At 51.9% G+C, this 24,441-nt stretch overlaps 1 protein-coding gene across 16 annotated transcripts in view; it reads left to right on the top strand.

Annotated features, from left to right (window-relative positions):
• PDE9A (phosphodiesterase 9A) overlaps window positions 1–7,886 on the top strand; it is a 121,319-nt gene extending 113,433 nt beyond the window's left edge. For 13 of the 16 annotated variants that reach the window (XM_055279801.2, XM_055279797.2, XM_055279796.2 and 10 more), the window contains 5 exons: window positions 593–697; window positions 1,424–1,552; window positions 3,062–3,157; window positions 4,801–4,882; window positions 7,656–7,886. In XM_055279801.2, coding sequence (XP_055135776.1) covers window positions 593–697; window positions 1,424–1,552; window positions 3,062–3,157; window positions 4,801–4,882; window positions 7,656–7,669 — 426 coding nt within the window. In that variant the 3' untranslated portion in view covers window positions 7,670–7,886. Of the gene's footprint in view, window positions 1–592; window positions 698–1,423; window positions 1,553–3,061; window positions 3,158–4,800; window positions 4,883–7,634 lie in introns of all 16 variants that reach the window. The other 3 variants (XM_063640542.1, XM_063640543.1, XM_063640545.1) reach the window with 1 other exon arrangement.
• The last annotated feature ends 16,555 nt before the right edge of the window (window positions 7,887–24,441 follow it).

Genomic DNA, 24,441 nt, shown 5'->3' with positions numbered 1-24,441 from the left:
CAGCTGGGCTTTCCTGTCTAATCAGCTTCAGAGCCTGGATGACAACCAACACTTTGGTCTGGAAACCTGGTGATTCCAGACACTCATTTGTGCCCGGTGCAGGCAGGGCCGCAGGACGCCAGCCCTCCACCACCTGTCCTATGGCGACATCCGGGCTAGTTTGGGTGGAAGCTGCTGCATCCCTGGGCCTGCCCTATCTCCTCCTGAAGCCCCCATGGCGTGCCCAACCCTGGCCAAGCTGGGACGGAGCTACCTGTCCCCTGGGAAGATGAGCAATGCACCCACCTAGGGAACAGCAGGAAATAGGGGGTGACCATGCACAGGGCAGTGCTTCACGGGATATCACCTGGGCTGGGGTGGCCAGAAAGGCTGGAAGGAGGGGACCCAAACAGGACCTTGAAGGTTCATTCTCCATTGAGAAGGGAGCCTGTCCTCCCTGAAGGCAGCCAAGCTCAGTTGCATGGTCCAGCCGTACGGTCCTCCATCTCTTCCTGCCTGTAATGGCAAGTCCGGACCCCAGCAGCAGCAACAGCAACAGCAGCAGGCCGTGTTCTACCTCCTGTTACTTTAATTCCAAAATCTCTTCTTTCAGCTGAAGATGATTTTGATAAAATGCTGTGATATCTCTAACGAGGTCCGTCCAATGGAAGTCGCAGAGCCTTGGGTGGACTGTTTATTAGAGGAATATTTTATGCAGGTAAGAGTCTTGCAGAGCAATCAAGCCTCCAGCCACGCTTATTAGCCCCACTTAGTAAGGGTTTGCGTTAAACAGAGCATGCCAGGGTGGTCCCGCATGTTCACCGGGCCGCCGACAGTTCAGCCTCCAGAAAGCCTTCACGGTAGGCGTATATCAGAAACAAAATAGGTTATAATTTGAGACCTGAAAGACAGTAACAATCCAGAAAAGCTAATGTTCTAACACTGCCACCTGTCACTGCTAATTGAGCCATTATTAGAAGCAGCCTTGTCAAGCAAATTGCCTGAAAGAAGCAAGAACTGCAGAGGCAGGAGGAGCCCCGGGAGGGCCGAGACCCAGCAGGTCAGCTCACACAGATGGCCACGGGGAAGGTCGGGGACATAGAAAACCAAGCCAGCTGAAAACAACCACCAAATATTAATACAACAGCTTGATCAACCCTAGGAGAAGTCGGGAGGCTTTCTGCAGGACGCTGCTGCCGTCCTGGGATACATCCAACTCACCTCTGCCTATCTCTCAGCTTGGTCTTCCCAGCTAGACCTGCACGCCCAGCTCTGTTTAGCACTGAAGATACGGTCGCCTTCTCCTTGTTCTTACTGAGACACATTTGTGGTGTGATTTGGTTGGTTGGTTGTTAACTGGCGCATCTTGTCTTTCTCTGAGAACAGCGATCTGGTTACAGGGCATTTCTGTCTTTAATGTCGCTGTCTGCTGCATTCCCTGCAGAGCGACCGTGAGAAGTCAGAAGGCCTTCCCGTGGCCCCGTTCATGGACCGAGACAAAGTGACCAAGGCCACAGCCCAGATTGGGTTCATCAAGTTTGTCCTGATCCCAATGTTTGAAACAGTGACCAAGGTGAGTAACTGTCACCACATGCCACACTTGCATACACTCAGATACATGCATGCACACACAGGCACATAGGCACACACAGGCACATACACATATACACACACGCACACAGGTACACACAGGCACACACTCATGCACACACTCATGAACACACGTACACAGGCACACACAGGCACACACGGGCACACAAATGCACACACAGGCACACACATGCACACTGATACACAGGCACACACATGCACACACAGGTATGCACATGCACACAGGTACACACATGCACACAGGCACACCTGCACATCCTGAGCAGCCTCTTCCCCGGCTGTCATGGTGACCGCTGTCCCTGCTCCACCCACAGCCTGCTCCCCACAGCCTGGCCTGTGACCCCAGCATCTCCCACTCTGTGCTGCACTCCCTGCCTTGCCTTGCTGGGCCCTGGGGGGGGCCCTCACTGCCCTCGCCCATCGCTGCCGGCCTTCAGGACTCTGGAGGCAGCACTGGCTGTTGACTCTCCTGTCCCCACTCTGCGTCCCAGTTCAACTGAGTCCTCACCTGTGGAGGAACCACTGATCTCTGTGCCCTCGAGCTGTGAAGCCCCTGTCCAGCTCCCAGTTTCACCACACCCAGCCACTGAGGCCTTGCTCCCTGCACACAGCTCCTTCCTGGCCAGCTCCCCCCAGGGCCTCTGAGCTGCCTGTGGCCCCCTGCCAAGGCCCCCACCTCAAGGCACGCCCAGCATGTCCAAAACAGGCCCATCTCTTGTTCCCCCTGGGGATCTGGGCTCACAGCCTGGCACCCTCCGACCTTCCTGGGCTCCTACGCTGCGGATCCTTCTGCTCTAGGGCATCTCTTGGAGCCACCCCCACCCACTTCCCACTCCCAGGACCCCCAGCCGGAAGGCTGTCAACTCCTTTCCTCTGCCCCGTGTCTTTGTAAGAACCTCCCAACCTGTCCCCCACCCTCGTCTCACGGGCACGGGGACACAGCAGGCAGGGAGGGGACTTTCTGTAGGACCTCATGGAGGGTGACAAGGGCCAGAGACAGAGCCGCAGCAGGTGGAGGCAGCAGAGCTGGCACGAGGGTGTCCAGGAGCTGGGACTGGCCCAGAGGCTTCTGCACAGAGCACCTGACACCTGTTTTTCTCCGAAGTTTCCCATTGCCTTAAGAATGAGGGACTCTGGGCCGGGTGCAGTGGCTCAAGCCTGTAATCCTAGCACTTTGGGAGGCCGAGGTGGGCAGATCACGAGGTCAGGAGTTCGAGACCATCCCGGCCAACATAGGGAAACCCTGTCTCTATTAAAAATACAAAAAAATTAGCAGGGCATGGTGGCAGGCGCCTGTAGTCCCAGCTACTTGGGCAGCTGAGGCAGGAGAATGGCGTGAACCCAGGAGGCGGAGCTTGCAGTGAGCCGAGATGGTGCCACTGCACTCCAACCTGGGGGACAGAGCCAGACTCTGTCTCAAAAAAAAAAAAAAGAACGAGGGACTCTGAATAAATCTGTTTGTCTCTCCCAGCTCTTCCCCATGGTTGAGGAGATGATGCTGCAGCCGCTTTGGGAATCCCGAGATCGCTACGAGGAACTGAAGCGGATAGATGATGCCATGAAAGAGGTAAAACGCACTGAGAAGAGCCTTCCTTCCTTCCTTGTGGCAAGCAGACACTGCCCTCCGCACTCCTGACTCCAGAATCTTGGACGTGCCAAACCGGGCACCACTGAAGGTGGCCCCATGGATAGGCACACGTGTACCTTCCATCAGAAAGCCTGGCTCAATAAAATTAGGGAATGCGACGAGGGAAACCAAAACTGCATTTGCCAAGAACGCGTCAGGTCTCAGTACCTTCGAGGGAGTTTACTGGCCATGCCCTTCACAAGAATCACAACTGTTACCCACACCTGTGGACACCCAGGTGTCCTTGGGTGTATCAGCCGCCATTAGAGCATCTGGGACCCCTCTGAGTACAGTGCCTGGCCTGGCCCCAGGGCTGACTTGTTCAGAGGAGCCCATGGGGTAGAAAGGGGCCCTCCCCTGGCACAGGGACAAAGTGACCGCCCACCTGCCAGCTCCTGGGCCCAGAACACACACCAGCACCTCTCAGGGGCCAGGGAGCCTGGGGCTGGCTTTAGGTTGCTGTTGGATTGATATCGTTTTGGAGGAAGGGGTCAAGGTCACAGCCTCAGGGCCCACGCAGTCTTTCTACGGATTCCCCCAGCTGTCTGCTGTCCTGCTGCCCATGGTGTGGCCCCTGCCCCACCCACCCTCCTGCCTCCTCCCTCCAGCACCCCCATGCAGCTAGAACAGTCTCACTACTCCTGCAGGGTTTGACCCCTCCTGGCCCTGGCCGGTGTTGCCTCTGCCATCCTTGCTCCCCACAGTGCCGTCGAAGCACCCTCCAAGGCCCGTCAGCCAGGGCTCCCCTAGTTACTGTGCCCACCACCCCGACTTTTCTGCCTGGCGCTCCTGAAGCCCATGTGGCCCACGATGCCCTTTTGAGCACTGAGCCATCTTCCAGGCGTAGCCTTGGGTTGGTCTCATCTCCCTCGACTGATGGCCCTGTGCTCCCTGTGCCCACACCCGCCTGGAGCGCCATGCCAGGCACATGGTAGGTGCTCAGCAGTTGCTTAGGAGCTGACTGAAAATCCAGACCAGATGCCCTGACTTCTCCAGTTGATGTCTCCTACTGGAAAGTCACAGAAAGGTCTCTAAACCTCTGGAAGTCTGAGAGCACCTATGCAGAGGGACAGACGTAGCAAGAGGGCTCCTCCCACTCCAGAACCCCACAGGAGAGCTGAAGGGGCTTCTGCCTCTCTCGTTGACCCTCCGAGAGCCATAGCCCTGATGGCCTTGAGTCTCTAGTCCTGAGCCCTGCTGCCCAGTAGGGGATACCAGGGTTCTTTAAGGACTCTGCCTTTCCCCCTGTCAGCCCCCACAAAAAGGACAGACACACCAAAGAGGTGAAGAGGCCAAGCCCAAGCCGCAGGCTCTGCACACACCACCAGTCTCTGTGGCTGTGGTGGCTGTGGCTGGGTGAGCTCACTGTCCAGGCCCCGGATGAGGCACCAAGGGTAGCGGGACAGGGTATGCAGAGCTGCCTCTGAAAAGCCCGTGTCAGGAGTGCTTGGGCTCAGAGGGACTGGGGACCACAGGCTTTCACGTTGTAGCACCTCCAGGCAACAGAAGCTGCTGGGAGAGAGGCAGACACTCTCCTGCTGTCTCCTGCTCCCTGACTTGGCCTTCTCTGCACTCTGTTCCAGTTACAGAAGAAGACTGACAGCTTGACGCCTGGGGCCACCGAGAAGTCCAGAGAGAGAAGCAGAGATGTGAAAAACAGTGAAGGTAATGCTCGCTCTGCTGAAGTGGCGTCTCGGCGCATACAATGATTCTGACAAAGGAGAGAAAGAAAGAGGAAGGGGAGAAAATCTGAATTTTGGAATACCTTTAAATGAGTGGAACTTTTTTTCTTTTGAAACGAAGTCTCGCTCTTGTTGCCCAGGTTGGAGTGCGATGGCACAATCTTGGCTCACTACAACCTCTGCCTCCTGAGTTCAAGTGATTCTCCTCCCTCAGCCCCCCAAGTAGCTGGGATTACAGGCATGAGCCACCACGCCTGGCTAGTTTTTGTATTTTTAGTAGAGATGGGGTTTCACCATGTTGGCCAGGCTGGTCTCGAACTCCTGACCTCAGGTGATCCACCCGCCTCAGCCTCCCAAAGTGCTGGGATTACAGGTGTGAGCCACTGTGCCTGGCCAAATGAATGGAAATTTTATTCCTTGCATCTAATCATTAGAATTAGGCTCTTAAGGCTGGTGGCTTGTGCCTGTAATCCCAGCACTTTGGGAGACCAAGGTGGGCGGATCACTTGAGGTCGGGAGTTCAAGACCCAGCTTGGCCAACATGGTGAAACCCTGTCTCTACTAAAAATACAAAAATTAGCCAGGTGTAGTGGCGTGCACCTGTAGTCCCAGCTACTTGGGAGGCTGAGGCAGGAGAGTCACTTGAACCTGGGAGGTGGAGGTTGCAGTGAGCCAAGATTGTGCCACTGCCTTCCAGCCTGGACAACAGTGAGACTCTTGTCTCAAAAAAAAAAAAAAAAAAAAGAATGAGGCCCTTAAAGAAGGGTAACATGCTTTAGTTAATAGAAAAACATCAATAATTAGCATATGTATCACTTATAAGAGTAAGTACTTTTTTAAAGTGCAATTGAAGTACTGAAAACTTTTCACAAATCACATGTTTGCTTTATATGGCTTTGAGCGTTTTCCTCTGCACTTGTTGATACTAGTCATTCAGCTCACAGGGAATGCAGAGCAGCCATTTGTTCACCTCATAAAAAGGTCACACTAACGGCCGGGCGCGGTGGTTCACGCCTGTAATCCCAGCACTTTGGGAGGCCAAGGCGGCGGATCACGAGGAGATCGAGACCATCCTGGCTAACATGGTGAGACCCCGTCTCTACTAAAAACAAAAAATTAGCTGAGCATGGTGGCGGGCCCCTGTAGTCCCAGCAACTCAAGAGGCTGAGGCAGGAGAATGGTGTGAACTCAGGAGGCAGAGATTGCTGTGAGCCAAGATCGCGCCACTGCACTCCAGCCTGGGCGGCAGAGCGAGACTCCGTCTCAAAAAATAAAAATAAATAAGCCGGGCACAGTGGCCCATGCCTGTAATCCCAGCACTTTGGGAGGCCAAGGTGGGCGGATCACGAGGTCAGGAGATCAAGACCATCCTGGCTAATACAGTGAAACCCCGTCTCTACTAAAAATACAAAAAAAATTAGCCGGGCGTGGTGGCGGGCGCCTGTAGTCCCAGGTACTCGGGAGGCTGAGGCAGGAGAATGGCATGAACCCAGGAGGCAGAGCTTGCAGTGAGCCGAGATCGCGCCACTGCGCTCCAGCCTGGGCGACAGAGCGAGACTCTGTCTCAAAAAAATATAAATAAATAAATAATAAACAAGGTCAGACTCCATCTCAAAAAAATACAAATAAATAAGGAATAAGGTCACACTATCCGTGTCTAACAGATAATTCAAGAGATAGTGCATCAAGCATGCAAGGCTCAGGGCAGAACAAACAGGACGTGGCTCATAAGAGGAGCTGCAACAGTTGGCTTTGGCATCCAACACACCTGGTTTTGAGTCCAGGCTTGCCAATTACAAGCCGAGAGATGTGCACAAGTGTCTCAGCCTCTCTGAACCTCAGAGCCCCAATCTCTAAACCAGAGGCAATAATACCATTGTTACTGCTGTTTTAGTGATTAAACAGTCAAAGTGCTGGTCTGGTCCCTATGAAGTGCTCAGTCAATGTTGCCATTTAATTTTTAAGTCAGTTCATATTTTTCAGCAGCTCAGAAAAGGGATCAATATTGTTTTATTTTGTCTAAATGTGTTCAGCAATATATCTGATGGCCTCTTTCTTTTAAAATGGTCTGTGTGTCGGCCGGGCACAGTGGTTCACACCTGTAATCCCAGCACTTTGGGAGGCTGAGGCGGGCAGATCACTTGAGGTCAGGAGTTCTAAACCAGCCTGGCCAACATGGTGAAACCCTATCTCTACTAAAAACACAAAAATTAGCCAACCGTAGTGGCGTGTACCTGTAATCCCAGCTACTTGGGAGCCAGAGGCAGGAGAACTGCTTGAACCCAGGAGGCGGAGGTTGCAGTGAGCCGAGATCACGCCACTGCACCCCAACCTGGGCAACAGAGCAAGACTCCATCTCAAAAAAAAAAAAAAGCCTGTGTATAATCCTGTAACGTTTCTGCGACTGCTGGACCTTTTTTTTTTTCCTTCTTTTTTGAGACAGAGTCTCGCTTTGTTGCCCAGGCCGGAGTGCAGTGGTACAATTTCGGCTCACTGCAACCTCCACCTCCCGGGTTCAAGCGATTCTCCTGTCTCAGCCTCCCGAGTAGCTGGGATTACAGGCATCTGCCACCACGCCTGGCTAATTTTTATGTTTTTAGTAGAGACAGGGTTTCACCATGTTGGTCAGCCTGGTCTCGAACTCCTGACCTCGTGATCCACCCGCCTTGGTCTCCCAAAGTGCTGGGATTAAAGGCATGAGCCACCGCACCCTAATTCTAACAAAAACAAATCAGTCATCGTTTCCCTTCTTCCAGGAGACTGTGCCTGAGGAAAGCGGGGGTCGTGGCTGCGGTTTCGCACGGGCTGGCCGAGCTGCGCGGGATCCTTGTGCAGGGAAGAGCTGCCCTGGGCACCTGGCACCACAAGGCCATGTTTTCTAAGAACCATTTTGTTCACTGATACAAAAAAAAAAAAAAGGAATTCATGATGCTGTACAGAATTTTATTTTTAAACTGTCTTTTAAATAATATATTCTTATACGGAAATGGGTACTGTACTTCTTCTTTGGTAGAAGTGTGTATGCTGCTTCCGGTAAGTTCTCTCATGGAGACGAAGGACACTGTGCTTTTCCCCCAGCTGTATCTTAGAGCAATTGACCGGCGTGATGCGGTGCGTACGTCCCTGTAAATTCAGCATTAAATGTCAGAACGGTGCCCTGAGCGCAAGGACACGCACGGGTCCTGTGTTTCTGAGCAGAGGGGGATGTCAGTGCCGCGTGTGGGACATCTGGGGACTGAGGCAGGTTGGCCAGACTGTAGGTCGTGTGTCGGAGCAAATGCACTCATGTCCATGGGGACGACACACTGGGTGCTCATGCACAGGAAGGCTGGTGACTTCACATTTAAATCCTCAGATAAGGAAAAGAGACACAGGTATTCAGCACATCTGAGGCTCTCTATCTCGGGAGGAGAGATGGCCCTCCCTTCCTGCCTTTGTTTTGGTAACGAGGGACATTCTGGGTGGCACTGTGTCCACACAGGGGACCCAGCCCCCGGCTTGTTCATGGTCAAGCTCTTGTTGTTGCTGGGACAGTCGCACCCCTGAGCTCTCACTGAGACTGCCTGCATGTGGTGGACTCCTGGAGACCCGATTTATAAAAAGCAAGGAAAAGGCTGCTGGCTGTGTCCCCTGGGCTGTGGGCTCCATCTCCGCTGTGCTCTAGAGACAGAACCACCTCCCGAAGCGCTTCGCCCTACAGAGCTCATCTTTAAGGCCATGGGCGTGGTCTGAGCTTGATAAACGTTTCATTTCTGTGTTGGGTCACTTTCCTCGGGCATTTGTTTCCTCTTGGTGAATTCCAGAATATTACTTCCCACCTTCAAATAATTCATTTTTTACCTGTAAAATTTTCCATCTCGAATCCAGGTGAATATGGACAGGGACCTTGATTTCTACACCCCTTCTTGTTTCTGCTTTTGTTTTTCATTTGAATCCTATTAAAGCCAATAGATATGGCAACGTTGGCAAAAATAGAAGCAAAATGTAGGCGTGCGGATATTGACGCCCTCGACCTTCCTGCCAGCCTCTATGAGGGATTATTACCTGCTCTCCTCATCTGTAACAAGGCTCTTTCAACAGCACCTTCATCTGCTACGTTACTTGGAATGCGCATCTCACCAAATGGTGCCCCTCATCAAACTCCATACAACACTTCCTTGAATTTTACTATCATAAACAGAAACACACAATCACACGCACACACGTGGACACATATACACTCCTACACATCAGCACACTTCCTCTGGTTCTAGGCTACACTGCATCCTGGAACAATTAAATCAAATGACTGAGGTCCATTAGGGGAGGCGTCTAGACAGCATCTACTGTTTGTTTGTTTGTTTGTTTGTTTGTTTCTTTGTTTTGAGACAGAGTCTCACTCTCTTGCCCAGGCTGGAGTGCAGTGGTGCGATCTCGGCTCACTGCAAGCTCTGCCTCCTGGGTTCACGCCATTCTCCTGCCTCAGCCTCCCAAGTAGCTAGGACTACAGGCGCCTGCCACCACGCCCGGCTAATTTTTTATATTTTTAGTAGAGACGGGGTTTCACCGTGTTAGCCAGGATGGTCTCGATCTCCTGACCTCGTCATCCACCTGCCTCAGCCTCCCAAAGTGCTGGGATTACAGGCGTGAACCACTGCACCCGGCCTGACGGCATCTACTGTTAGTCCTGGTTCGTGTGCAGCCAGCCTGGTCTCCATGCATGGGACCCCCAGAAAGCCCACCAACCCACCCTCCTGTCACACAGAGCAGTCCCTGAGGCCCCACAGTTGGAGGCCATGTCCACCCTGGTCAGCCTGCACACCCAGAGCCTGCCCGCACCGGGAGGCAGCCACATGGGTGAGCTGAATCATCAGCTACATGTGGCAGTGGAGGCTCAGGACAAGACAGATGTGCCCACGGCCCCAGAGAGCTCTGGGTCCAGCAGCAGAGGCAGGTGTGGGGAACGCAGCACCCAGACCTGGGGGCACACCCAGCATAGGGAGTAAGTGTGCAGACACAGGGGCCCACCCCCATGAGCACAACCCACTGAACAAGACGCCCCTCTGAGGTGGGCGGCACCATCTCCACCCAGGATGATGTGTTTCCAAGTGAACTCTCTGCCCGACAATCAGTATTAAGTCAGCATGAAGGGTAAAGATGTTTACAGCTGAGCCACATGCAGGTCAGGAGACAGGAGCAGCAATGCCTGGGGCTTTCCACGGTGAGCTCCCAGCACACAGCAAGCATGTCGCCAGAAAGAACAGAAAGTTCACAAAAGGAGGGCCGGCCTGTGCGCAGCCTAGCACCGTCCTGGGATGCCATCATCACCTGTGCTCCTCTGAGGGGACAGGAAGACACTGTTTTCCACTTTTTTCTCCCCAAGACCATTTATTAGCAAGTGAAGGAACAACGCATGTGTCAAAAACTGGATTTGAGAAATTCCAACAAGTCTGCCCCCTCGCAGTTGGGAGCTGGCATCGTGCAATCTTGGGAATGCAGCCCCTGGCTCTCCCTTCAAAAGGCAATGCAGCCCCTTATGATTGCAGCTTTGACCTTGTGGGTAATAAAAGAAGGAAAGAGGAATGTCTGCTGCTGGCATCCTGGACGGGGTCCCTGCGGCCGAATCCCCCCTCCCGCCCCCTCCTGTGTCACCTGCCATGTCTCAGACTTTGACCGCCTCCCGCAGCTTCCTTTTGTTCGTAATGTCTAAAGCCAACCCAAGCGTCTTTGCCTGCTGACGTCTTAGCCAAATCATGTGGGAAACCCATGAAGCAGAACTGACCGCTGTGAGGGCTGGGAGAACACTGGGCATCTGAAATACTTCAGCCCAGGAAAACGTCCATCAGTGGACACCATCGGTTCCCAGGTGGCCTCTGGAACAGGAAAGCAGTCACCCCCTCGTCCGATCCCACGGGAAACCTCATTCCACTCTAGAGGCAGTGCCTGGGGCTGGATCCCCCCAAGCCGGGAGACACCGGGCAGTGCCCGGACAAGGCTGTCTGCCCACAGCTCCTCCACTGTGGCTACGAGGGAGGTTTAAAAATCTCAGTCCAAAGGCTTTCACCGTAATCTGTCTAAGGGACAGATAACATTGTCCCTCTGAATTTGGGAGGGGACTGTTCTCTGTTGGTAGCCAAAAGGGGCCCAGCAAAGTGCTGGGTTCCAGTCTCCCTGAGTCCTTAGGGAGGCCTTCCCAGCCCCCACCCTGGGACTCTCCGCCCTGCTGCAGGGGAACATGAGGGTCGGGGTCCCCAGATTCCTGGGAGCTGGGGCCGGTGCCCTGGCAGAACGCGGCGCTGTGAAACACGGCCTCAGGCAGGGGCCAGGGCCTGTGGGGGTGAGTCACCTTGTTACGGGCTGAATTCTCTCCCCAAAACTTATGTCCAAGCCCAAACTGGTGCCTCCCAGTACTGTATTTGGAGCCAGTGCCTTTAACAGGTGGTTAAGATGGCGTGAGCTGACCGGCGTGGGCCCTGAGCCACTCTGAGTCCTACGAGAAGAGGAGGTCAGGGCACAGATGCACACGGCGGATGCCGGGGAAGGACAGACCCCAACACACAGAGGAGTGGGGGCTCAGCAGAAGCCAGCCCTGCCAACACTTCTCTCAGACTTTGAGAGAGAAGTGTCTGTGGTTTAAGCCCCCCGCCAAGCTCTCACACACACACACCTGTGTGCCTCACTAGGGCCACCCCAGCGGACTCACACATCACACCTCCCTCACCACCGCGCCCCTGGGCAGCAACGTGGGCCCAGCTCACAAGCGGTGCTGGAGACAGCTTGAGCTTGGGTAGACTGGGCCGGCATAGCACGATATCTCTCTCTCTCTCCCTAAGGAAAAACAAAAGAAGATAAGAACTAGAGAGTTAGAAATTTCATCTCTTTCTTTCTTTTCTTTGTCCTTCCTTTCCCGCACTCCAGCCTGGGCAACAGAGTGAGACTCCATCTCAAAAAAAAAAGGAAAGAAAGAAATTGATTTTATTAACCAAAACTAGTAAAGGGGAAGTGGCCAGATAGCCATCCACAGCAACCACTTCAATTTTGGGGAGGAAGGCAGGGGTTTAAGAAAGGAAAACTTGGCCGGGGATGGTAGCTCACGCCTGTAATCCCAGCATTTTGGGAGGCCAAGGTGGGCGGATCACCTGAAGTCAGGAGTTCATGGCCAGCCTGGTTGACATGGTGAAACCCTGTCCCTACAAAAAAAAAATTAGCTGGGCATGATGGCAGGTGCCTGTAATCCCAGCTACTGGGGAGGTGGAGGTGGGAGAATCTCTTGAGCCTGGGAGGTGGAGGTTGCAGTGAGCTGAGATCGCACCACTGCACTCCAGCCTAAGCGACAGAGCGAGACTCCATCTCAAAAAAAAAAGAAAGAAAGAGAAAGAAAGAAAGAAAGAAAGAAAGAAAGAAAGAAAGAAGAAAGAAAGAAAGAAAGAAAGAAGAAAGAAAGAAAGAAAGAAAGAAAGAAAGAAAGAAAGAAAGAAAGAAGAGAAAGAAAGAAAGAGGAAAACGTGATAAGGAAGAAATACAAGAATTGGGTGGGGTACAATGTCTGTGTGTGTCCAGTGGCTGTCTTGGGTCCCCATCCACCTGGGTCTCGGGCTGGCATCACCTCAACAGTGGCCAGGTGGTGAACTAGCCACCTTGATGTCATCTGTGGAACTTTGCAGCTTGATCTCCAGGCTTGGTCTGTCTCAAGATTAGCCCCTGGAACGTCTAAGAAGGTGCATAATTAGATGCGCGCATGCAGTTAGAGACTGTGAAGCGGGTATAGACAGTGAGAAAGGCGGGGACGTGAAGTCTACTTGAAGGCTAAGGGAAAAGGCTTCTGCAGTTTGCTTCAAGGTTATATCTTAAAATCCAAGAGAAAGGGGAAAAAAAGTTAAAATGCATTTTGAAGTTAAGCTGCCTGGTTACAAGTGAAAATACATAGAGTACTGGTTTTTTTCCGGTTAATCCTAAATTTTCTAATATATTTTGCTAGCAGATATTTAAAATCTGGTGGTTTAGCCAAAGAATTTGGGACAGCAAGACTATACAATTTTCCATCCACTGCAAAGAGATGTTCGTTTTTTCTCAGCGTTTCTGAGAAGCTGGAAAACAAGGTGAGCTGCTGCCTTCTACACCCTTCTCTTAATTCTGGTTCCTTCCTGCTCCACATGGGGACGGGACAGTCCGAGGCTCCCTCTCATGAGAATGTATTTGCAGACATCATATCATGGAAAATACTAAACACAAGTGTTGCCTCAGAAGCTCACGACGAGCCGGGTTCACAGCCGGTGTAATTCTGCGGGAGCCGGACCCTGAATCTCATGCACGCGCGACTGCGAAGGCGATGCAGCCTCGGCCTCTGAGCCGCCTCCTTCGCTTGCGCGGGACGAATGCGTCCCGCCGGGTGGGAAACAGGCGCTCCTGCCAGCAAGCTCCTCCCACTCTGCTCACCTACCCCGAGGTTCCGAGAAGTTCTCAATCAGCACCACGTCCTTTCCCCTCTTCGAAGAAAAACACTGTTGGCAATGGAACAGCGCATCCCATTATCCTCCTGTCCTCACCAGGAACAGGCTCCCCAGACAGTAGACGCTGTTTTCTGTGAGCTGGAGGCAGCCAGATTTGAGCCCTGATACCCCCATGGCCACTCCTGCTAAACCCTAGAAAGCTGGGGACATATTCAGAGGACTTGTCTAGCTCCAAGAAGCCGTGACTGGCAGTCAGCGCCTGCACACAGGCAGCTCCCATGGCAGGAGCATGGGTGGCCAGAGGGGCCAAGGTTCTCTGTTGTCAGCCCTGCCTCGCCTGCCTCCCCTCCCCTCTCTTCCCTCCCCTGCCTCTCCTCCCTCCTCTGCCTCCCTTCCCTCCCCTGCCTCTCCTCCCTCCCCTCTTTCCCGTTCCTCCCCTCCCTCCCCTCTCTCCCCTTCCTCCTCTCCCTCCTGTCTCCCCTGCCTCCCCTCCCTCCTCTGCCCCCCTTCCCTCCCCTGCCTCTCCTTTCTCCCCTCCCCTCCCCTCCCTCCCCTGCCTCTCCTCCCTCCCCTGCCTCTCCTCCCTCCCCTCTTTCCTGTCCCTCCCCTCCCTCCCCTCTCTCCCCTTTCTCCTCTCCCTCCTCTTACTCCCTTCCCTCCCCTGCCTCTCCTCTCTCCCCTCCCTCCCTTCCCTCTCTTTCCTCCTTTCTGTCTCCTCTCTCCCCTCCCTCCCTTCCCTCTCTTTCCTCCTTTCTGTCTCCTCTCTCCCCTCCTTTCCCTGCCTCCATGACCTTGAGCTTTTCCTCTCCTTAGTCCCAGGAGCAGCTGCACTGAGTCAGTAGTTTCTGAGCCTGGCTGGTCCTCAGCCTATCTGTGAACACTGAGACACGCTCCAGCCCTGAGATTCGGATTCTGTAGGCCTGTTCTGGTTGCCAGGTCTGTTTTGCCAAGCTGTGTGTTTGTGGTGCAAGGCGTAGGGTGCACGCTCGATGGCCTTCTGGGTGCTGGCATCTGTCCATCTGCATCTGCATCTGATGCATGTGAGGTGACATGAATGTAAGCAAGAGTGTGGGGCGGGAGGCCGTAATTGTTTCAGGGAAGTGTCCCGGCTTGGAAGTGGATTCTTGCAGTGGCTCTGGTCTGGTGGAGAAAGTGGAGAAGGCAGCCTGGGGATGTGGCTGGGTGGGGAGTGGGCGCAGGAACAGAGCCGGCCTGCATGCTTCTTCTCTCCCTCCATGGACATAAGGACAGTGAAGTACTGCCCATACCACCGCATCCAGGCATTTCACCCACCCTACACCTGAGAAACTGAGCTGAAAAAATGAATTTGTGCTGTCCACCCACCGCATCAGAAAGACGAGGGACAGTGATGCCTAGTGTGGGTCACCAGAGAGGCCCACAGGGGACCCCTAACCTGCTACAGTTGTGCTCTAGTCATTTGTGTCTTGGCATTAGGGGCACTTTAAACCATCAAATTAACAACTTCACCATAGTAACAACCTGTTCAACATCCAGGGGATGCTAATTAGCTCACAGTTAAGCCCCTTTCAACCTTCACACTGTCTTGGTTGTCAGGACCGCCAAGTCGCCCTCCCATGCCTGCTCCTCATCCCTGTCCACTCTACAAGCCAGCTGTAAAAGCCCTGCCCCCACCCTCTGTGTCGATCCATGGTCACCACCCTGTCACCTCCAGCATCAGTCATGCCTGCGTGGTGGGCGTGGGGGCCCCACCCGAGGCTCCCAGGCATTTCTCTGATGGCTGATGAGACTGATCTTTGATTTTTGATCTGCTCACTGGCCATTCGGCTTCCTCTTCTGTGATGTGGTGGCCTCTGCTCACATTCCACTGGGGCAGTTTGTCTTTTCCAAGTTGATCACAGTTTTCTTTTTCTGTTTTTTTTTTTTTTTTTTGGAGACAGAGTCTCGCTCTGTCGCCCAGGCTGCAGTGCAATGCATGATCTCGGCTCACTGCAACCTCCACCTCCCAGGTTCAAGCGATTCTCCCGCCTCAGCCTCCCAAGTAGCTGGAATTACTAGCACCTGCCATCGTGCCCAGCTAATTTTTGTATTTTTACTAGAGACAGGGTTTCACCATGTTGGCCAGGCTGGTCTTGAACTCCTGACCTCAGGTGATCCACCCGCCTCGGCCTCCCAAAAGTGCCGGGATTACAGGCGTGAGCCACCTCACCCAGCAATCAGATCACAGTTCTTTTTAAATTCTGGATTCCAATCCCTTGCAGTTAACTCTATGTCCTATTACATCTTCTCCTGACGGGTGGTCCAGGAGGCTACAACAGGCTGAAGTCTGTGTGTCCCATAAATTCCTATGTTGAAATCCCAACCCCCGAGGTATTAGGAGGTGGAGCCTTTGGGAGGTGATGAGGTCATGAGGGGAGCGTGAGACTGGTCCCCTTGCAAAAGGGACCCCAGGAAGCTCTGTTCTGCCACATGAGGATGCACACGAAGGCAGCACCGCCTGCAACCTGGAGCAGCACCCTCCCCAGAGCCCGACCCGGAGCAGCACCCTCCCCAGAGCCCGACCCGGAGCAGCACCCTCCCCAGAGCCCGACCATCCCACCCCGATCTGCTTCGGACCTCCAGAGCTAAGGCAGCCCAGGCTGCAGGGCAGAAGCCCCACTCTCCAGCCCCCGCCTGCGCTGCGTAAGGCGGCCGCCCTTCCTCCGCCCTCTGTCTTCCGGGTCTCTGCTTGCGCTGGTTTCCTGGTGTTGCTGTAACAATTGCCCACCGAGCACCACAGATTCCCTCTCTGACAGCCCTGGGCGTCAGGAGCCCACAGGCCCTGCCACAGAACTGAAGCCAAGGTGCCAGCTGGACTACTTCCTTGCCAGGGGCCTGCAGGAAAATTCATTTCCTGGCCTTTTCTGTGGCCTTGCCCATGGCCTCTTCCTCCGGTTCAAAGCCCATCATTCCAACCTCTGCTCCTATCATCCCCTCCCCTCTCCTTCGTTCCCTCTCCACTGCCTCTCCCTGCCCTCCCAAAAGGACCCAAGATGACACAGGCCCATGGGGCAGTCCGGGACAGCCTCCCCCGCTTCAAGTCCGGGATTTAATCACATCTACAAAGTCGCTTTGGCTGTGGGAGCCAACGCTCACACGTTCCAGGAATTAGGACCAGGAAATCCTGGTGGGAGGGTGGGGGCAGATTCTGTCCTCCACCTGGCTGGGGGACCAAGTTGGCAGCGGGGCCTTTCCTGACTGCCCTGTCAGAAACTGCAGCACCACCCTGCCCCACTCCACCCCACCCATTTGTTTGAAACAAATGCGTACAGCCAGTCATGGTAGCTCACGCCTGTAATCCCAGCACTTTGGGAAGCCAAGGTAGGTGGATTGCTTGAGCCCAAGAATTTCAGACCAGCCTAGGCAAAATGGTGGGACCCCCATCTCCACAAAAAATACAAAAATTAGCCAAGCATGGTGGTGTGTGCCTGTAGTCTCAGTGGGAGGCTAAGGGAGGAGGACTGCTTGGGCCTGGGAGGCAGAGGTTGCTGTGAACTGAGATCACACCCCCGTGCTCCAGCCTGGGCAACAGAGTGAGACCCTGTCTCAACAAAAAAAAAAAAAAGAAAAGAAAAGAAAGAAGAAGACAATAAAATAAAAGAATGCGTACAGTGCTGTTGTTGGGTAGAGTTCTGTGAATGTGGAGAGGGTCATGTAGATTGACAGGGTGTTGAGTGCTTCTGCGTCCTTGTTTGTTTTATGTCCAGTGACAATGGCAATGGTCTTTCACTGAGGGCTGCAGCCCCTGCCAGACAGTCATCTCCATGCAGCCATCTGCTCCACATCCAGGTGTCTTTCACTGAGGGCTGCAGCCTCTGCCAGACAGTCATCTCCATGCAGCCATCTGCTCCACATCCAGGTGTCTTTCACTGAGGGCTGCAGCCCCTGCCAGACAGTCATCTCCATGCAGCCATCTGCTCTACATCCAGGTGAGTCTCCTCTCTGCCATTTCAGACCTAAGGGAAGGCAGGAAAGGCACAGCTGCCTGCTCTCCCTAGCCCTGGAATACTGAGTTCTCTGCCCCCTACCCACAGCTTTGTAAATAGTCTCATTACTAAACTTTCCTCAGTGACCCAGTTTTCCGTGATATCTGTGGCCCACTGTGGCCTTATCTTATGATAGATATCCCAGGGGGCTACTGCCATTACCTAGGACTCCTATGGAAGAGATTCCCACTGAAAATGAGCTCACAGAGTGAGTCCATTAGGTTCTGGCTGTAGTAAGATGCATAACAGAGACTTCCATTTCCTCTTAGAATGTAGAAAACTGCAAAGAACATTGTTCCCACACTAACAATGAGAAGAGTCAGATAATCCTTAACACCACTGGAGAGGTGAATCACAGGGGAACAAAGTGAACTGAATTCCAAAAAGGATGGGCCCCTTCAAGCAGAGAGAGAGCACATGAACTGCTTTATTTTTGACAGGTTTCAAAGAAAAAAATATTCAGTAACACTTGTGTCTTTTTTGGTTTTGGGTTTTTTTTGTTTTGTTGTTTTTTGCGGGGGGACAGGGTCTCACATCTCACTCTGTCACACAGGCTGGAGTGCAGTGGCACAATCATAGCTCACTGCAGCCTCAACCTCCCGGGCTCAAGTGGTCCTCCCACCTCAGCCTCCCGAGGAGCTGGGACCACAGGCGTGTGCCACCAGCCCAGCTAATCATTATCTTTTAGAGAGATGGGGTCTGGCTATATTGCTTGAACTCAGGAGGTGGAGGTTGCAGTGAGCCGAGATCGTGCCACTGCACACTAGCCTGGGCGACAGAGGGAGACTCTGTCTCAAAAAATAAAAATAAATAAATAAACTGACTTAGCAGGATTCTTTGCTAAAGCTGGACTTTACAAGAAGTGCACGGATGGTCCTAAGAGAAGGTTCTGGAGCTTGACTAAATTTTGGTCGAGCAGATAATCTTATTACAGAGTATAGAAGAAACAGTGGCCACCATATGGATGGACAAGAAAGATTCAGGAAAATTCTTAAAGGCGGGCCGGGCACGGTGGTTCACACCTGTAATCCCAGCACTTTGGGGGGCCGAGGCGGGTGGATCATGAGGTCAGGAGTTCAAGACCAGCCTGGCCAACATGGTGAAACCCTGTTTCTACTAAAAATACAAACATTAGCTGGGCGTGGAGGCGCGCACCCGTAATCCAAGATACTCGGGAGGCTGAGGCAGGAGAATCGCTTGAACCTGGGAGGTGGAGGTTGCAGTGAGCCGAGATCGCATCATTGCACTCCAGCCTGGGCGACAGGGCGAGACTCCGTCTCAAAAAAAAAAAAAGAAAAAAAATTCTTAAAGGCCAATTTGTGTGACAGATGCGAAGAGCTGGGGGTCCCATACAGAAGGGGATCTTGCACTCACTTGTAAACGCTCCACCATGGGCCTTTAAGAAAGAGTGGGGACTGGCCAGGTGTGGTGGCTCACGCCTGTAATCTCAGCACTTTGGGAGGCTGAGGCAGGTGGATCATGAGGTCAAGAGTTTGAGACCAGCCTGGCCAATATGGTGAAACCCCATCTCTACTATAAATACATAGATTAACTGGGTGTGGTGGTGCACACCTGTAATCCCAGCTACTCAGGAGGCTGAGGCAGGAGAATTGCTTGAACCCAGGAGGTGGAGGCTGCAGTGAGCCAAGATCACTCCTCTGCACTCCAGCTTGGGCAACAGAGCGGGACTCCATCTAAAAAAAAAAAAAAAGAAAGAGCAGGGACAGGGCAGGTGATGACAGACAGCCCTTGGTGGGTGACATGGATGTGTGGGAGCGGATGGTGCTGGGGCAGATAGGAGCCCCACCTGCTGCTCCCTGGACACTCTTACAAGCAGAAGAGGAGCTGCTGAGGAAGGCACATTAAACCATCTTGCTCCCAGGGCATAAGCAAAGCTCCATGGATTCTAGGGCAGAAGAAAGGGAAAATCCCATCTGCCGTCAGTTAATTTAGAAAGTTTATTTTGTGAAGGTTGAGGACACGCCTGTGACACAGGCTCAGGAGGTCCTGAGGTAAAGAAAGGCAGATTTGGCCAGGTGCGCTGGCTTCATGCCTGTAATCCTAGCATTTAGGGAGGCCAAGGAGGGCGGATCACCTGAGGTCAGGAGTTCGAGACCAGCCTGGCCAACGTGGTGAAACCCTGTCTCTACTAAAATTACAAAAATTAGCCAGGCATGGTGGCATGTACCTGACAACACATGCCCAAGGTGGTTGGGACACAGCTTGGTTTTATACGTTTTAGGGAGACATGAGACATCAATCAATATATGTAAGAAGTACATTGGTTCGGTCTAGAAAGGCAGGACAACCTGAAGCAAAGGCAGGAAGACTCGAAGCTGGGAGGTGGCTTACGGGTCACAGGTGGGTGAGAGAGTTGCATTCTTTTGAGTTTCTGATTAGCCTTTCCAACGGAGGCCATCAGATATGCATCTATCTCAGTGGTGGGGGGCGGGCATTGAATAGAATGGGAGGCAGGTTGGCCCTAAGCAGTTCTCAGCTTGACTTTTCCCTTTATTTATTTATTTAGTTAGTTAGTTAGTTAGTTAGTTATTTTTGCAACGGAGTCTTGCTCTGTCACCCAGGCTGTAGCACAGTGGCACGATCTTGGCTCACTGCAACTTCTGCCTCCTGGGTTCAAGCAATTCTCCCTGCCTCAGCCTCCCAAGTAGCTGGGACTACAGGCACGTGCCACCGTGCCCAACTAATTTTTGTATTTTTGGTAGAGACAGGTTTCGCCATGTTGGCTAGGCTGGTCTGGAACTCCTGACCTCAGGTGATCAGCCAGCCTCAGCCTCCCAAAGTGCTGAGATTACAGGCGTGAGCAACCACGCCCAGCAGACTTTTCACTTTAGCGTAGTGATTTGGGGGCCCAAGATTTATTTTCCTTTCACACCATCTTGTTTCCAGGGCATAAGCAAAGATCCACTGATTACAGGGGAGAAGAAAGGGCAAACCCTATCTTCCCCAGGGGAGGGATGGAAAATTCTCTTCCTCCAGGACCTTGGCAAAAATCCACCCCAACTGAAGGAAGGGTCAAGGGTGTGGACATGGGGCCAGATGGGAAACTGCCATCCAAGACCAACCACAGAGAAAAGGTGCTGCGAGGCGCCACACAGAGAGGAGAGCAGGGATGCTTGGAGAGGGCCTCCCTCTGAGCTGCAAACCTGCAGGGACAGCTGAAAGCTGGGGGCAGGGGGGTGAGTAGGAGCCTGAGAAGGACCCCCCAGCATGAGGTGGCTGCCTCCCACAGCTGGAGGAATTTGAAGTCTCCAGTGCCGTGCACTGAGATGACCATAACGACAACAAACCCACACCCAGCCCAACTGCTGACTAGATGGTGGTCTCACTGCCCCCACCGAGAACCTGGAGAAGATGAGACAGGCCAATTTCCAGGCGTAAGGAGTCTGCCTACTTGTTCTAGTGATCACCAAGAGGGCACTGTAGATATCTCCAGCTCTAGTTGTGGATTTGTTTATTTCAATGTTTTGTTCTTTCCTCTTTTTTTTTTTTTTTGTATATTTTGAAGTTCTGTTGTTAGGTATATACACACGTAGGATTGTGATGTCCTAATGAAGACTTCATCGCGGGTGCAACTGGCTGGGGCCAACATCATGGCCAGTAAAAGAATTTATCGACCAGGCGCGGTGGCTCATGCCTGTAATCCCAGCACTTTGGGAGGCCGAGGTGGGTGGATCACCTGAGGTCAGGAGTTCGAGACCAGCCTGGCCAACATGGCGAAACCCAATCTATACTAAAAATACAAAAATTAGCCAGGCATGGTGGTGGGCACCTGTAATCCCAGCTACTCGGGAGGCTGAGGCAGGGGAAAATCGCTTGAACCTGGGAGGCGCACTCCAGCCTGGGAGACAGAGTGAGACTCTGTCTAAAAAAAAAAAAAAAAAATTACCAAGACAGTTGTAGGTAAAGAAAGTCAGATTTGGCCAGGTGCAGTGGCTTCACACCTGTATTCTTCGCGCTTTGGGAGGCCAAGAGGGGCAGATAACCTGAGGTCAGGAGTTCGAGACCAGCCTGGCCCTGGCCAACATGGTGAAACCCTGTCTCTACTAAAAATACAAAAATTAGCCAGGTATGGTGGCACATGCCTGTAATCCCATCTACTCAGGAGGCTGAGGCAGGAGAATTCCTTGAACCTGGGAGGTGGAGGTTGCCTTGAGCCGAGATCACGCCATTGCACTCCGGCCTGGGCAACAGAGCGAGACTCCATTTCAGAAAAAAAAAAAAAAAAAAAGGCAGATTTATTAGAGAAAGTACAAAGATGCGTTGTAAGGATGCAACAGGCAGCACAGCAGAGAAGGAGCAGTCTGCAAAGAGGCAGGGGCTGGAGGGAGGTTCTGCAGGTTCGTGCTGCAGGGGCTACATGCTGAGGGAGGTAGTTGTGCCAGAGGGTTGCCTGTGATTAGCCATCTCTCAGAGTAATTCTTCTCCGTCACCTGGGACCTCTTCCTCATTGTTGCTTACTTACCTTATCAGGACTCCACAGACTTGACCCCTTGATCTTTATGCAATATCCCTCTTTATCCATAGTGTCAACCTAAACAGAGAGGGGCTTTCTAAAAGAAGCTGAAGTCTATTTGGGATTGGAGCACTGCCGTGGAAATCTGTATACCATCGTACACTCTGTGTTACTCAGGGAGGTAAAGGAAGACGACGGGAAAATGAGGTGGATCACATCATTGTTTTGAGATAATTATCCTTGGCTACAAAGACCAGTAACAAAGGTGGCACCAATCCAAGGTTGGGCAGGCAGTGGCTGGGCTGATGGCCTTGCAGAAGGACTTTTGATGTGAGGTTGCAGTGGCCCTTTTGCAAGGCTGTGGGTTTTGCATTCTTCTGGGATAGCTGTACTGTCAGACATTCATGCTGGAGAACCCTCTCTTCCTGGTCTTCTCTGGCTTCTCTGCCTAGGCATTTTTTTTTTTTTTCCTTTGTGATGGAGTTTCACTCTTGTTGCCCAGGCTGGAGTGCAATGGTGCAATCTCGGCTCATCGCAACCTCCACCTTCCGGTTCAAGCAATTATCCTGCCTCAGCCTCCTGAGTAGCTGAGATTACAGAAATGCACCACCATACCCGGCTAATTTTGTATTTTTAATAGAAACAGGGTTTCTCCATGTTGGTCAGGCTGGTCTCGAACTCCTGACCTCGGGCCCCTCGGCCTTCCAAAGTGCTGGAATTACAGGCGTGAGCCATTGCGCCCAGCCACAAGGTTTTTTGTTTTTGTTTTTGTTTTTGTTTTTAACACAAGAGATTCCATTTTGATTCTGACAACTTTCACACTGGTAACATTTCTTGTCCCAAGCTTTGTTTAATATGAATATTGCACTCCAGCTGATTTTATGGTGTGTGTATGCACAACATACCTCTTCTCATCCTTTTATTTTTAACCTATTGTGGAAGGAAAATAAATCTTGGGGCCCCCAAATCACTAAGCTAAAGAGAAAAGTCAAGCTGGGAACTGCTTAGGGCCAACCTGCCTCTCATTTTATTCAAAATCATCCCTCTGCTCACTGACATAGATGCATATCTGAATGCCTCCTTTGGAGAGGCAAGTCAGAATCTCAAAAGAATATAACCTTTTGTCTCTTATCTATAAGTGGCCTGAAAGCCCCCTCCCGGCTTCCAGTCCTCCTGCTTTTGCTCTGAGTAGTCCTGCCTTTCCAGACCGAACCAATGGTCATCTTGCCTATGTTGATTGATGTCTCATGTCTCCCTAGAATGTATAAAACCAAACTGTGCTCTGACCACCTTGGGCACCTGTCGTCAGGACCTCCTGAGTCTGTGTCACAGGTGCGCATCCTCAACCTTGACAAAATAAACTTTCTAAATTAACTAAGACTTGTCTCAGATTTTCCAGGTTCACACTATCTATGTCTTTATACTTAAAATGAGTTTCTTTTAGATAACATATAGGTTAAAAAATAGCATCCATGAACCACGAAACAGGTTATCATTTTTAAAGGAGAATCTTTTAAAGCAAATAAAAATGTTAGCTATAGTTATTATGATTCATTGTCATAAAATATTCGACATAAGGATTATACAGTAAAGCAGAGACCAGTGCTGTAACACAGAAGAGAAAGATTGAAAAAGTAACGAAAACTTTAATGTCAACAAAAAGACTCAAACTTTGTAAAATACTTTAAGACATTTATTCTGAGCGAAATATGAGTGGCCATGGCCCGTGACGCAGCCCTCAGGCGGTCCCCAAGGTGGTCGGGGGACAGCTTGGCTTTATGTATTTTAGGGAGGTGTGAGACATCAATCAAATACATTTGATAAATAGATTGGTTTGGTTCAGAGAAGTGGAGCAACTCAAGGGGGTGGGAGGGGAGGGTGGGGGACGGGGCTTCCAGGTGAATGTAAATGTTTTCTAGTTGACAATTGTTTGAGCTTGTCTAAAGACCTGGGTTCTAGTAGACCAGGTGCGGTGGCTCACACCTGTAATCCCAGCACTTTGGGAGGCCCAGGCAGGCAGATCACGAGGTCAGGAGATCAAGACCATCCTGGCTAACACGGTGAAACCCTGTCTCTACTAAAAAATACAAAAAATTAGCCAGACGTGGTGGTGGGTGCCTGTAGTCCCAGCTACTCAGGAGGCTGAGGCAAGAGAATGGTGTGAACCTGGGAGAAGGAGGTTGCAGTGAGCCGAGATCGTGCCACTGCACTCCAGCCTGGGAAAAAAAAAAAAAAGGTCTGGGATCCGTAGAAAGGAAATGCTCAGATTAAGATAAAAGATTGTGGAGACCAAGGTTCTTCTGAAGTCTCATAGTAGCTGCCCTTAGAGACAATCGATGACAAATGCTTCCTATTCAGACCTTTAAAAGGTGCTAGACTCTCGGTTAATCTCCTCAGGATTGGGAGGGCCTGTAAAAAAAATATCTGGCTACGTGAATAGAGATTCTTTACAGAAGCAGATCTTCCCCTACAAAGGATGGCTTTGCAGAGCTTTTCAAAATACAGCAAAGAAACATGTTTTGGGGTTAAATATTTTTATTTTTTTCCTTGTCTTATAATGTTATGCCAGAGTCAGATTGGAAAGTCAGTAATGATATATAGGGTTAAATAAAACCATCTGATGAGAATTTATGGT

The sequence above is a fragment of the Symphalangus syndactylus genome, chromosome 5 (genome assembly GCF_028878055.3).
Source record: "Symphalangus syndactylus isolate Jambi chromosome 5, NHGRI_mSymSyn1-v2.1_pri, whole genome shotgun sequence".
NCBI classification, from domain to species: domain Eukaryota; kingdom Metazoa; phylum Chordata; class Mammalia; order Primates; family Hylobatidae; genus Symphalangus; species Symphalangus syndactylus.
Note: the sequence above shows the minus strand (reverse complement) of the source record. Positions and strands in the feature narration are given on the sequence as shown.